Source organism: Bacillus rossius, chromosome 2 (genome assembly GCF_032445375.1).
Source record: "Bacillus rossius redtenbacheri isolate Brsri chromosome 2, Brsri_v3, whole genome shotgun sequence".
Taxonomy (NCBI): Eukaryota; Metazoa; Arthropoda; class Insecta; order Phasmatodea; family Bacillidae; genus Bacillus; species Bacillus rossius.
In genome coordinates, this window is record NC_086331.1 from 99,375,713 (window position 1) to 99,389,837 (window position 14,125).

At 37.2% G+C, this 14,125-nt stretch overlaps 1 protein-coding gene across 1 annotated transcript in view; it reads left to right on the forward strand.

The window, feature by feature from the left end:
* The first annotated feature begins 1,729 nt into the window (after positions 1 to 1,729).
* Positions 1,730 to 14,125, forward strand: part of LOC134528804 (uncharacterized) — a 78,263-nt gene continuing 65,867 nt past the window's right edge. Inside the window, exons 1-2 of the mRNA XM_063362466.1 lie at positions 1,730 to 1,800; positions 7,943 to 8,074. Coding sequence (XP_063218536.1) covers positions 8,029 to 8,074 — 46 coding nt within the window. The 5' untranslated portion in view covers positions 1,730 to 1,800; positions 7,943 to 8,028. The remainder of the gene's footprint in view (positions 1,801 to 7,942; positions 8,075 to 14,125) is intronic.

The following is a 14,125-nucleotide window of genomic DNA, read 5'->3' on the forward strand; positions in this document are numbered from 1 at the left end:
ACGGAGACGGACCCGCACGGACCTGCTTAGCAATGCTGAAGTCTTCCGTTTACGTTACTCCGTTAGACCAATAGGAGCACGTTATTTATTCACTGCAGTTGTCAAGCTACAGTTGCGCGTTCATGTTAATTAAGATATTAGTTTTGACTAATGTTGGTTTCCGTATTTTCGACTACTTTTTTATGCGTGAACAACAAAACAAGATTTGTTTTGAAATTTGAATTGTGCACGTGGGTTTTATTATGACGAATTTTGATGAACATTTAATTTTCATGGTTAAAGATATACCTGCTATATATGAGAAGACGGAGAAGGACTACTTTACCACCACCACAACGCAAAAAAAAAAAACAAATCGACTTACTACATTACCAAGTTAACAACCATACATTTCGATTTAACAGGTAGTTCACTTGATACTCGTAGTTTTCAGTTACGTCACGCTTGCTCTTTCTTATTGGCCAAGATTTCTTACGGGTCCGTGTATTGTAGAACGAGAAAAATACGGACGGAACGGAACAATACTCCGTTTTCGTCTCCGTTTCCGTCTGTTCCGTTTCCGTGTCATTGTGGAACAGGCCTAAGGCCAAGGTCATCCAAGATGGCCGTTGTGACGTTACAATCTAAGATAGCGGACCGGCTCCACGGCTCCGCAACCTTGTTTCTTTCCTCGGACCTACATTTACATACTACTCATTAAGATGCGACTCTATCCTAATTGTTTTATGGGGTTGACACTAGAAAGGGACAACAAAGCTCTTAGCTGAAGCAAGTGCCTATGCTATTTCCAATCTCGAAATGATGCACTAACCCGTGCGGTTTAAAGGCATGTTTTATTTTCGAGGGAAAATATTTTTATTTGTTAACCTAGTATTCGTTATTTTAAATATTAAAATATTTAATTGTTATAAAGCTTTTGAATTTTAGTATATCTGAATAATTGTCTAAATTGTGTACCAAATAATATTATTCCAATGGGTGTCACAATAATGTTATATTATTTGTTTTTATGGCAACATTTCTGATTGAATTATTTCGATAATAGTAAATATGCCCGAAAAGACGCTTAGTACGGGTGATAAACAAATATGTCCTCAAAACATGCGACTATTTAAACATAATAACAAGCCAATGCAATAAATATAGGTAAATCATGGCCATTAAAAGAAATTTTTTGTAGAATGTAGTTTTAAAATGTATTTTGTAAAAAGGACCACTATACATATAACACGCATATAACAGGGCTTAGTATTACTACACAAGATATAGTTAATACTAATAATTTTGAAAAGCCTTTTTTTTTTTTTTACATATTATTAGATTTTTTTTTCGATCTGTTTTACAAGGGTTTGGTACGATTATTAAGACCTAAGACACGAAGACGTAGTGATTGTCGATAATCTATCTATCTAGATACCTCATGGGCGTACTCAAGGGGGGATGGGTGGTTTTGTGGTTGAAACCCCCCCCCCTCCCCTCCCTCCGAAATATGTTCATTTTTGTCAGGCATGTCGCAAACAAAAATGGAAATAAAATCGGTTGTATGCATGATTTACTACATTTGTTTTTAGTTTTGATAGATCGAGACATCATGTTTACAGAACACGTCGAGAGAATCGATATTCCTCGACTCCTCCTTATCTAATATGTATTTTATAGTTCCTCCCTCACTGGGTAGGTAGCGTTAAGTATTGATATTTGTGCATACTGCTTGGACACAGGTTGGCGGATGGCGTTGTTTCTGTGTTGTGTAGTGTTAACGTAAACGAATTGATGCCAATGAGGGTCTACTCCCACGAGGTTTGCATGTCATTTAATACAATATTTAGTATTATTGTGAGTAACTTGTGAATTTTTCAGTTGTGGTGTTTAGTGAAAATAAATAGTCTTTCTGCATACTTCCTTCATAAACTGGGGGCAATGTCGGTTCATACTTAAAATATTTTAATTGTATAATAATGTTTTAGAGTGTAGACTTTCTGGTTAGTGGTTACATGGTCATTATCAAAACTATTTCAAAATTATTTCTGTATTTAACCGTATGTAACCAAAAACAATTATTATTAAAATGTATTCACTTATGGCGCCAGCTAATATTTGCTATAAAAATGTTTAGAATGGAACGTTACTGCATTGGATGTGATTCGATTGGTTTGCGTACCTATTTCATTTCTATTCTTTGCTGCGTTTTTTGGTTGTGATTTTTTGATTTTTGAGATTTAACTTTCCAATACAATATATAAGAGAACAATATACCTACAGTAAAGCATCAATATAGAAAACTTCAGTACAAAGAATACTTCACTATTAAGAACAAACCATTTGGTTGTTTTAAAAATAAGTCGATGGGATTTATTAAGGAATTTTCTAATTTTTATTTTATTATAAAGACCTTTAATACACAGACAAGTTCTAGTTTTGGTCCTGTGGAGTTTGTAATAATGAAGCCGTACTGCAAACTTCTTATATAAAATTTAATTTTTAAAGTATGTAACTTTTGTGTAGCTATTTCATGTTTCTCAGACTGTGTCTTATCAGTTAATGCATGTGTGTCTTTTTTGTAGACTTTAAAAAATTTCAATATAAAGAAATTTACTTTAACAAACTAGCCAAATTTGGGTATGATTGTGTTCTTTTTATTTAAGTTTAACTGTATACTGTTGCAAAATGCAAAGCTTTTATTTAAAAAATTTAAGAATACACGAAATACCTAGTTTTTCATTCTTTGTTTTTTATAAGTTACAAACATAGGTGTCATTTTATTTTTTTTTGAAAATGATATTCAATTTCACATGTTAATGTTATAGTTATAACGTATACCTATACCTTTGCTATTTTGTCCATCTGTTAGATGCTATTCTTTCATTTATCATTACTAAAATGTTTAAGTTTTAATTTGAAATGCAGAATTTTCTATATCCTAAATTGAGTGAGGTGGCAAATGGTTGGCAATAAACATATGTCTCATGACAATAGTAATTTATGCAAACTCAGAAAATGAAAGGAAACATAACTAAAAGGCTAAAAAGGCACTGAAAGAAAGGTTAAATTTTTCTTTAATATTTGGTGTATTTTTTTATTACAGAAAATGAAACGTTCCAGTCAAAAACAGTCATCACTGACTACCTTCATTGTAAAAAAAATCAAAACACTAAATGATGAGGGTGGGGGTAAAGAAACTGCAAAATCAAATACACAGATGCAAAATTGAAAATGTCAAAAGCCCTACTGATTCAGGTTCAAATTCGGGTCAGAACACGTTAAACATATGCAACAGTCAGTGGGACATTGGACTTTTCATCGGAAGAAACAATTTGGATGATTTATCGAAATAAAATCTCTTGAAGTGTCCATGGACTCCTCCTAAAGACTACTGCTTCCCTGTGCAAACAAAAAGAAATTTGCGTTTTCAAATCTCATGGTTTTCTAAGTTTCCTTGGTTGACATACACGCAGCACTTACAAGGAGCCCTTTGTCGACATTGTGTTTTGTTCGCCCAAGAAGTAGCAGGGAAAGGAAGTCACCAGCAACTCGGATCCCTTGTGACAAAAGCGTACACAAATTGGAAAATTGCACTGGAGTGTTTTTCAGAACATGCAAACACTTCTTATCACAAAAAAATGCAGTGAATTCGCGGAAAACTTCCTGAAGGTAGCACAAGGGCAACAACAGCCCATACTTAATCAAATCAGCAAGGAGCGTGCCCGACAAGATGAAGAAAACAGAGTAATTCTTGGTTCCATCGTTGAAACAATAATTCTATGTGGAAGGCAAGAACTTTCTCTTAGAGGTAAGCATGATGCAGGAAATGTTATGACACAAGCCACAGACATCAGTGATGGAAATTTTAGATCTCTTCTAAGATTCCGTGTGCAAGCAGGGGATTCTATATTGGAAAAACACATTGTAAGTGGTGCAAAAAATGCAATGTATACAAGCCCAAAAATTCAAAATCAAATTATTGATATTTGTGGTGATATTATTCAAGAGGAAATCGTTCACAAAATAAACAAAGCCAAGTGTTTTTCAGTCCTTGTAGATGAAACTACAGGCATAAGAACAGTGGAACAGCTGTCAATATGTGTCCGATGGTTGGATGTTGATGAAAATAAAATTCATGAAGATTTAGTTACTTTTACTCCTGTAAAAGATTTGACTGGACAAGGGCTTGCAGAAACAATTACTGCAGCACTGAAACATCACGGCTTCCATGATGAGTACCTAATTGGTCAAGGCTACGATGGTGCATCATCTATGAGTGGTTATTTACACGGTGCTCAAGCCTATATAAGGAAAGATCACCCAATGGCTTTGTATGTTCACTGTAGCGCTCATTCTTTAAACCTGGCTCTTGCAGATTCATGTTCTCTGCCTACAATTCGTAACTGTATATGTACAATTAAGTCAGTTGGTTCATTCTTTAGAATGTCTGCAAAAAATACGACCATGCTTAAAGATACCATTAAAGAACTTCTGCCTTCATCTGCACATTCTAATTTGTTGGCAATGTGTGAAACTCGATGGGTTTACAATCATGAAGCAGTGCTGCGTTTCAAAGAAATTTATGAGCCAATTGTACAGTCTCTTCTAAAGATTCAAGAATTCGTCAACAGAGAAGCATCCCAAAAAGCCCATCATTTGTACTGTGCAATAATTCAAAGTGAATTTGTTGTTGCTTTGAATACCTTGAGCAAAATATTTTCATACACTTTAGTTCTTTGTAAATTTCTACAATCTGTCAACTCCGATCTTGCAGCAGCCCTAAGATATGTTTACGATGTTGTGACCACACTTGATGAGCTAAGGGAAAATACACATGAGTTCAATTATATTTACACAACATCATCTTTGATGCTAGAAAAAGTGGGGAAGGAAATGAGGAGTTCCCGTATAGTTGCCAGATCAGCTCACAGAGCTAATATTGTTACAGAATCCACACAAGATCTTTTAAGAAGAACTTGTACCTGCCTTTTCTTGATCATGTCCGGACTCAGTTAAAAGAGAGGTTCCAAAAGCACAAATCTCTCTTAACATCCATTCAGAATATTATCCCATCTTACAGCAGTGATGCAAATGTAGAAGAGTTGAGGACGTGTGTTGAATTTTACAAGACGATTTAGCCCGAACACAGCATATTTGATGCAGAATTTTTTATTCGGAAAAACAAATGGATGAAGGAAGACCCCAAGTCAAGACCAGCCAATGCATTGGATGCATTTGCTACTTGTAATAAACATTTTTTTCCAAATGTGAAGAAGTTACTGCAAGTTCTAGCGACACTTCCAGTATCAACTGCAACCCCAGAATGGACTTTTTCAACATTAAGGAGGTTGAAGACTTATTTGAGAAACTCTATGGGCGAGACGAGATTGACTGGACTAGCACTTCTTTCTGTGCACCGCAGTATACAGGTGAAAACAGAAGAAGTTGTCTCGAGGTTTCTGAAAATGCCCAGGCGCATTTCTGTATCAACTTGATTTGTATTTTGTTTCTGCAAATAATTGATCACATTTGCTGTCTTAAATATTTTTATTATCTGATTGAGCATATTTATAAATAGTTCAGTAATTATTGTATACAATAATTGAAATTATTACGACTGTAATTTGTAATTCCTACTTAACATTAACATGTTATCTTTTGTGTGTATGTTTTAAATGTAAAAAAATTATTTGATGTTTTATCTTTGTAAGCTATAATTGTAATTTAATGAGGTCATGTCAAATGTGTCCTAAAATGTTTTAATTTAACGTATTTATTCTGCTCATTTATAAAGTTAGAGCTTTTTGAAAAGTAATTAACCCCAAGCTTAACTTGCTATGCATAAATATAACATTGTAGTAAAAACACACTTTCGTTGTTGTCAATACTTTGATTATAACTGTATTAGTTGGCTAATTCTCTGTTTACTGGTTCAGGTGCTGAACATAGTCATGTCAGTGTGTATGAAGGATATGCTGCACTGCACTGTAAAGTCTGTAAGAAACCATATTTCAATACATGCTTTATATATTTAAGAGAGCTAAAAAAAAATGAAATCAGGGTTGAGAGTAAGGCAAAGTGGTAAGCTAAAACGATACATAAATTGTGTATTGTAAATGAAACCAAATTTGAAAATAACTCTTCATATACCTAAAACAGTTTTCGTACGATAAAAAAAAAAAAAAAACATTTTGTTCTTGAGTTAATTGACTGTATTATTAATCATAATTGTGACCAGTTCAGATAAAATACTATTACATAATCAGGAACTACAAATATGCAGGTGAGTTTTCATTTAACAAATTATGGGAAACCCCAAACCCCCCCCCCCCCCCCCTTTTTCCAGAAAAAAATTTCTGGGTACGCCCCTGAGATACCTTGGCGACTTTTATTAGCAGTTTTATTATCTAGAAAGATTGAAGGTTGTTTTGTGTTTGTAAAATTATTATTAATTTACCCGCGATTTTCCTGTAAATATACTTACTTAACTCCCTTTTGGAGAGAAAAAGAGGTTTTAATATGGAGCATCCATGTAAAAAATACATAAATTGTTAGGCAGCTTTGCTACACAAATAGCTTTGTTACTCCATAGTTTAGTGACTATTTTATTAAGGGGTATTTTTATAAATTTAACTTTAAACCTCTTTTGTATTTGTTGTTCTGCCACAAATATTTTCAACAGATTCTCAGAGCAATATCATGGGTGTAAAAAGGCGCGCAAGTCTTCAAATTTATCATCACTTGAACGCCTTTTTACATCCATGATATTATACTACGTGAATATCAGATGAATATATTTGTGGCAGAACTTTAAAAATGGAAGTAAGGTATGAACTGAATTTTTTTTATAGCTCTTGAGGAAATAATATTAAAAAAAAACGATAAATATAAATGGGAAGTGGGACTGAGCCTTACTAACCGATCGTACTGTCTAGGCGTTTTTAGAAAAAAAAATTGTTTACTCTGTGAAATCATTCCAGAAATATGAAAAAAATTAAATATCTTTAAATTGTTTTTGGTTGACCTTAGTTTGTTAATCTTTTTTTTTGTTTTTGTCTTTTATGACAACTTATAAAAAAGTATTACCAGAAATTAGTGGAACTAAAATGCATTTCATTCCTACCACGTGTATTTAAAAACAGTAATCATTTGCACCATTTAATTTTTTTCATCAGGTCGGATGCATGATTTTTGTAGTTATTTTATATCACAGTAATTTGGGCTATTATGTTTGCTTTGTCACACTTTTCTCACACGACTATATCAATGTCTGAAGTTATTATTTTTTAACTCTTAAACGTTGTTTATTTGATGTACACAATTTCGGTATCATTGTTGGTACACATGGCGAGTTGTCGGGTAAGGTCCGCCTGCTGTTTGTCGGCTGGTTCCTCCAAGGAAACTCTAGACGCTCCCGTGTTGCAGAACACACGTGAGAACAGCAAACACCATCTGCTGTGTAAGCTCTAGTTGTAGCTACCGGGAAAAGTCAGCCTAATATTGGGTGTTACCATGTGATCACCTCTGTGTGCAACAAATATTACCTTCTTAGAGGCGTTCTGTCTATGCTGCTGAAACGTTTGCATGCGTCGTGTGCATAAACTACGCTTCTTAGGCTGTTGAAACCAAGGGAATATTTATGAATTTTATCATTTATTTTTAAATTGCCTTATGGTATACACGTATTTACATTGTACATTCTGCAATTGCTTCTTATATTGTTTTTTTAAAATTTTCATGATTAATTGTAAGATTTTGTTTATGATATACCAAATAAAAAAATACTTTAGCTATAACTTATATAATTAGAAACTTGATAGATTTTCATTGATTCTAGGTATTCTTTTAGTTTATCGCGGTGTTCTTTGAAAATACACCATTGCTTCAATTGTAAGTAGGTATTGTGATATACAAATTGTAGAAAATTAAGTTATGATAATTGGTATTGTATATTTTTTAGATAGAGAAGATTCACCCGGGGCCATTGTTGGGATAAAGTGGGAACTTGATCCATACCGTCAGAATATTCGCGAGATAACAGAACCCATGAAAACAATGTCGTTTGAGAATGGTAAAGACATGAAGATCCATGGTAAGTATAATCTATATATTTATATATAACGTAGTGATCTGTATTTATCAACAGTTACAAGAAGTATCCAGAAAACCGGTGCTCCGAGAGCTGGCGCTAATGTGTGAATTAGATTGTCATGTTCGCCATCTTGGATTGTGACATTACTGCCGCCTTTTAAAATGCCTTCACCTTGACATACAGTACATCAACTGATTATATTCAGAGTAATATTTGATACCACGATTACACCCATCCCTCGCCACGGTCCAACCCAAATAAAATAATTATGAAAAAATATAAAAATTAATTTAAATAATTGTAAATTGCCGGGACAACACGAGTCCCGACAGACTACATTAGTGCGTCGAGCGTCGAGACAAAGACCGAGTACTGTTATCCAGTAGTGCAGAGCATTTGTTAGTGTGCGTTATAAAATAATAAATAAATGACTGGAATAACAAAAACTTGTTAGGAATGTTTGGTCACGTTTATTCATAAACATATACACATGTTCAAAAGTAGTATATAATAGGGGCGCCGAGCGCAGGCCTCAGGCGGTGGTGTCTGTGGTGTTGACCGCCATCTGGATTGTGACGTCACGGCGGCCATCTTGGATGGTTGTGACCTTGACCCTTGACCTTGACCCCGACGGCCATTTTGGATCCGCCATCTTGGATCCTCCATATTGGATGATGTCATTGTGTTCTCGAAAATTCTGGCGATGTGTTGTCCGCCATATTGAATGATGACGTCACCGTTGCAATTTTCGTTACGGCCGCCATCTTTAACTTTTTTATTTATTATCCGATTTTAATGAATTTTTTTTAAAATTTATAAAAAAAATAATTAATAAAATTTTAATAAAATATTAATAAAAATCATACATTATCGACACGGAGTTCGGAGTCCTCGGTTCGACCCCGGTGAGGGCAAAAAAATAAAAATGGCGACCGATCCTTCCTCAATGGTGGATGCAGGCAGACTGACTCCCACCACTTTTTTTCAAAGCATATATATCGTCACCTAGTATGACGTCATGTCCGCCATCTTGTCTTCGATGCTGGAAGCCATCATAATTGTATCATCGGCTAGAGTGCGCTGATGACATGTTAGTTTAATTCTTACCTGCTAGAGTGCAGTAATCATTTATTATTACTGTGACACCCGCCATCTTGAAATTTGGCCGCCATCTTGAAAAGCCGTAATTATTTAGCTAGAAATTCGGGAAAAATTCCAAAATTCATTAAATAAATCACTCATTAATTTACATATCGATTCGATCCGCTCCTGTCCTCGGTTCGATACCCGATCGATGCAATAATGTTTAATTTTATGTAAAAAATAATAATTTCAATAAACCATGTTCAACATTCGTAAAGAGACTCTAAATCCTCTGCGACCATCATCCTATAAGCCATCAACACCAACATATTGGTAATCCATAATTTCTATGCTAGAGATGCGGGAAAAAAATTCAAAATTCATTAAATAAATTGACAATAAATATAATGATTGAATAGATCGACTAAGGTCCTTGGTTCGATCCCTGGCCGATACAAATCAACTTTAATTTTTTAAAAAATACCACTAAAGTGTTAGGTTTGAGAAAATAAAAACACCGCAAGTTCTTTTAAAAAAAACTTTTATTACATACATACTAAACTACTACAAGTACAAAAAAAAATACACAGACAAATTACTAAAGCCTTGTGGATCTCTCGATTTCCGCATCAGCCACCCACGAATTAAAGCGAGGTGGAAAGCCCCACCACTTGACGTAGGACAGTCCATTTCTTCGTTTTATAATCTTCTCCACCAAGTACGTATCGGGATACAACGTAGTCTGAACCTCTTCGGCATAGAAGCCGCCACGGATAGGTTTGCAGTCCAAATCTTCGAGGTAGTAGGTCCTAGGCTCTGATTCACGAACATGTGTCACACGGAAAAGTTCGGTACTCCAGTTCGCAGTGAAACCTTTCTCGAAGATACCTTTCTGCTTGGAGATTCGCACAATGTCACCGACGTTAGCTTTACGCTTTCGTGGATTTTTCTTCTTTGTGTTGGAAAACACTGTTTGAAGCAGGCGATTGTCCGTTACGTCCTTTGGCTTCATTTTCGTGGTAGAATGCACCGTGGAATTATACTCGCTTATTAGTTTCGGCAAGATGTCAAGCCACTTGTAATTTCCGTTAGCCGTGAACTGCCGCCACATCTTGGAACGCAAAGTTCTATTAAACCTTTCGACAACGGAGGCTTTGACGTTACTAAATGTAGAGTAGTGTTTGATGCCATACTTCTTCATCAAAGCCTTGAAGGTTGCATTGTAGAATTCTTTCCCAAGGTCCGTATAACAGGTGCGGCGGTACACGTCCATCACGCAAAATATTGTTCATGGCCTTGGCTACGTCAGTTGCAGTCTTTGATTTTACAGGTCTCGCCCAAGCGAACTTGCTATAAACATCGATGACTGTCAACATGTACTTAAAACCTTTATTCAATCGGGAATACGGTATCATCTCAACAAGGTCCGCCTGGAATAAATCATCAATTCCACGAACTATGACTTTGCGACGAAGGTATTTTCGTCTAGCAGGAGCATGAAGTTCGCAAGCGATTCCGGTTCGACTCATTGTATGTAGCCGGCTTCCCTCAGTTCTTCAAGTATGGAGACTATTTCGTTGATGTGTGAATAGTTTCCTACACTAAACGAAGTATGTAGAATTTAAGGCGATCATCTAATTAATTGGGGTCGTCCCAATATACATAGTCAAATATCTGACCACTTTCTAGCTTAGTTAAACCTTCTCCATGTATTGTTAGTTCACTGAAGAGATTAGCGAGAATGTCCATTTTTTCATGATCTTCGTCTTTATATACACCACTATCTGGATCGTTATAGCGAAAATGTGCATTGGTTAGCTCTAGCAGTTTTTTGTACTCTTGTAAGTCGTTGTGAGAATATCCTTTAGGCTCCCTGCGAAACAGCAATTCGTACAGACCCGGTGTCCCGCGCGTTTTGAACTCTGCTACGCGCACGATATTTCCTGGTAGAAAGTCTATTTCTTTAGCACCGAGGAACCATTTATTATGTTTTCTGTACACTCCGTAGGTCGTGTCATTATTCCGGCTCGTAAACGATATCAGGTATGGTCGGACTATTGCATTAACTTGATGTCCCTTTTTCGGTATTTTCTTCTTGTGCATGGACTCTGTATTTGTTAGGTCCTCTTCTTCTCGATCAGGTTCATACTTTTTATTCTTTACAGTTGGCATTTCATCTTCAACTTCTGTCTTCACAATGATGACTGGATCTTCCACGTTGAGGATTTCGTCTTCCATATTTATTCGGCACTTGTCCAATACTAAGGAGATACTTTATGTTGTCGGGTGTTAACGCACCGATGTCTGGTAGAGAACTGTTTTTATTCACGACATTACGATTTCTTTTATAATTGTTCGGTGTTACGAACTTTATGCCCATCGCTTCAAGTGCAGACGTAATGTAATTTCTTCGTCTTGAAAATTCACCAATCGTCCTCGCTGGTTAACGATTCTGACGACGACTTCGTGTGCGCACTTCACGACGACTGGAACGTAAATGATACTTTGCGGTACTTCGACCAGCTTATATCCTGGCGGGATCATCGGCGAAAACACGTGCAGCATGTTGCTTAGTCTTCCGTTGAGATACGTTCCACTTGCCAAATTACAGTTTATTCTTATGACATTCACAGGCAAAATGTTTACTGCGCGCGTAGATTCGTACGTTCTTCCTGTATCATACACCAACTGACACATGGGCGAGGTGTACAGAACAGCCCTGAAGACACGTCAACAGAGATCTTCGGAAACCCTCCAAGAGTTCGAAGCCGACATCGAGCGACTCGTGCACCTCGCCTACCCAGAAGTACCAACAGAGTTCCGCCAGCAGCTAGACACTAGTGCTTTTATAAATGTGCTCAGAGATGGGGAGCTTCAGTAAACTGTTTGTTTGGCCCGACGCAAGAAGAGCTGTGAGGCCTTGGTTCAAGCCCTAGAAATCGAGGCAGCACACAGTGCCTCAGGAAACACAAGCATCAGGACAAGGAGAGCTGGACTGGAGCCCTACAATGCAGCAAATGCTAGAAACACAACTAATGAAGTAGATATTCTAAGTCCAATGAAGAAGCTGCTGAATGATACTCCAGGTAACCAGATCAAAAGAGTAGGAGGATGCCCGCGGTGCTTCATTTGCAATGATCTAGGACACATCAAGTGGGACTGTCCGACACGCAGGAAGACAACACAACAGGAAGAAAAATAAGATCAACAGGGAAACGAGTAATAGCTGATATGAGGGGACGCATGTCAGCTCTACAGGAAATGGTAGCCCCTAGGGTTTTTCCTGTATCCGTATTTCGTAGAGGACATGACAGTTTGTTGCAAAATGGATGGATCAATGGCAGACAGTGTTTACTTACTGTTGACATGGGGGAATTGGCATCTATTATTCGCATAGACATTGTAAATAGAGAAAAGCTGAAGATAACACCTATTCCATACAGGCTCAAAACAGCAACCGGGACACCTCACCTGTGCATGGACAGCTGAATCTGGAGTTAAGGATTAGATCTAGGACATTATCACAAACCTTTCTTGTTGCTGATATCACCGATGAATTATATATTAGGAGTAGATATCATGGATCAATACGGATTCGTTATTGACATGGAAGGACAGGTACTGTGTATTAAAGATGAAGAGGTGACTGTTTACTCCCGACCGATTAGAAGTTCCTGTAATGCAAGTGGTAGTTAGCGAAACTGTTTCAATTCCAGCAAATCATGAGCAGATAATAGCAGCTAGGCTTATGGGAGACCCTAGGGGCAACATGAGCTACCTGATAGAGCCACATATGAAGTTAGGATTGAATACACTTCTGGTCGCTCGAAGCATTGCAAGATTCGGCGAGGTTGTACCAGTCAGGGGGTTGGTGTAATAGAACCATCAGCAAGTCCTTGGGTTTCCCCAGTTGTTTTAGTAGCAAATAAGGATGGCCAACTGAGGTTTTGTGTGGACTACCGGAAGCTAAATGACATCACCAGAAAGTACAGCTACCCTCTCCCATGTATCGATGACACACTTGATACACTCTCTGGCACCAGATGGTTTTCTACATTGGACCTGAAGAGTGGTTACTGGAAAGTGGAGCTACACCCAGAGGATAAGGAGAAGACTGATTTTACGACAGGTAGAGTTCTGTTCCAGTTCATTGTGTTACCATTCGGGTTATGTAATGCTCCTGCAACATTTGAGAGATTGATGGAAATTGTCCTGCATGGCTTTACTTGAAAACATGCCTAGTATATCTGAACGACATTATTTTAGTAGGGAATACATTGAAGGAACATTTGCAAAATCTCCAGGATGTATTCGACAGGCTTCGCCATGCCCATTTAAGTTAAGTCCCAAGAAATGCTTCTTGTCCCAGCATGAGGTAACATTCCTTGGGCTTAACGTATCGCAGGATGGAGTGCGAACAGATACTGAGAAGATTCATTCTGTTATGGAGTGGCCTCAACCTAAGAACAAGCATGAAGTAAGAAGTTTCCTGGGACTCTGTACTTACTATAGACGGTTTGTGCCCGAGTTCTGGACAATCGCAAAACCACTGCATCAGCTGACCGAGGACAAGAGACAGTTTATCTAGACCTCAGCATGCGAGACTGCATTTCAAGAGCTCAAGATATCCCTGTGTACTTTCCCCATACTTGCCAACCCCCATCTACATGGAGAGTATATCCTCGACACAGATGCAAGTGGAGATTGTTTGGGCGCTGTCCTGTTCCAGGTTCAGGATAGAAATGAACGAATAATAGCATACTACAGCAAAGTTTTGTCTAAGCCTGAACGCAACTATTGCATCACAAGACGAGAACTCTAGGCTGTAGTTAAGTCTTTGCAACATTTCCACAAATATTTATATGGGAGAAAATTTCTTTTACGCACTGACCATGCCACACTTAAATGGCTACTACAGTTCAAGAATCCAGAGGGACAACTTGCTAGGTGGATTGAACATATACAGCA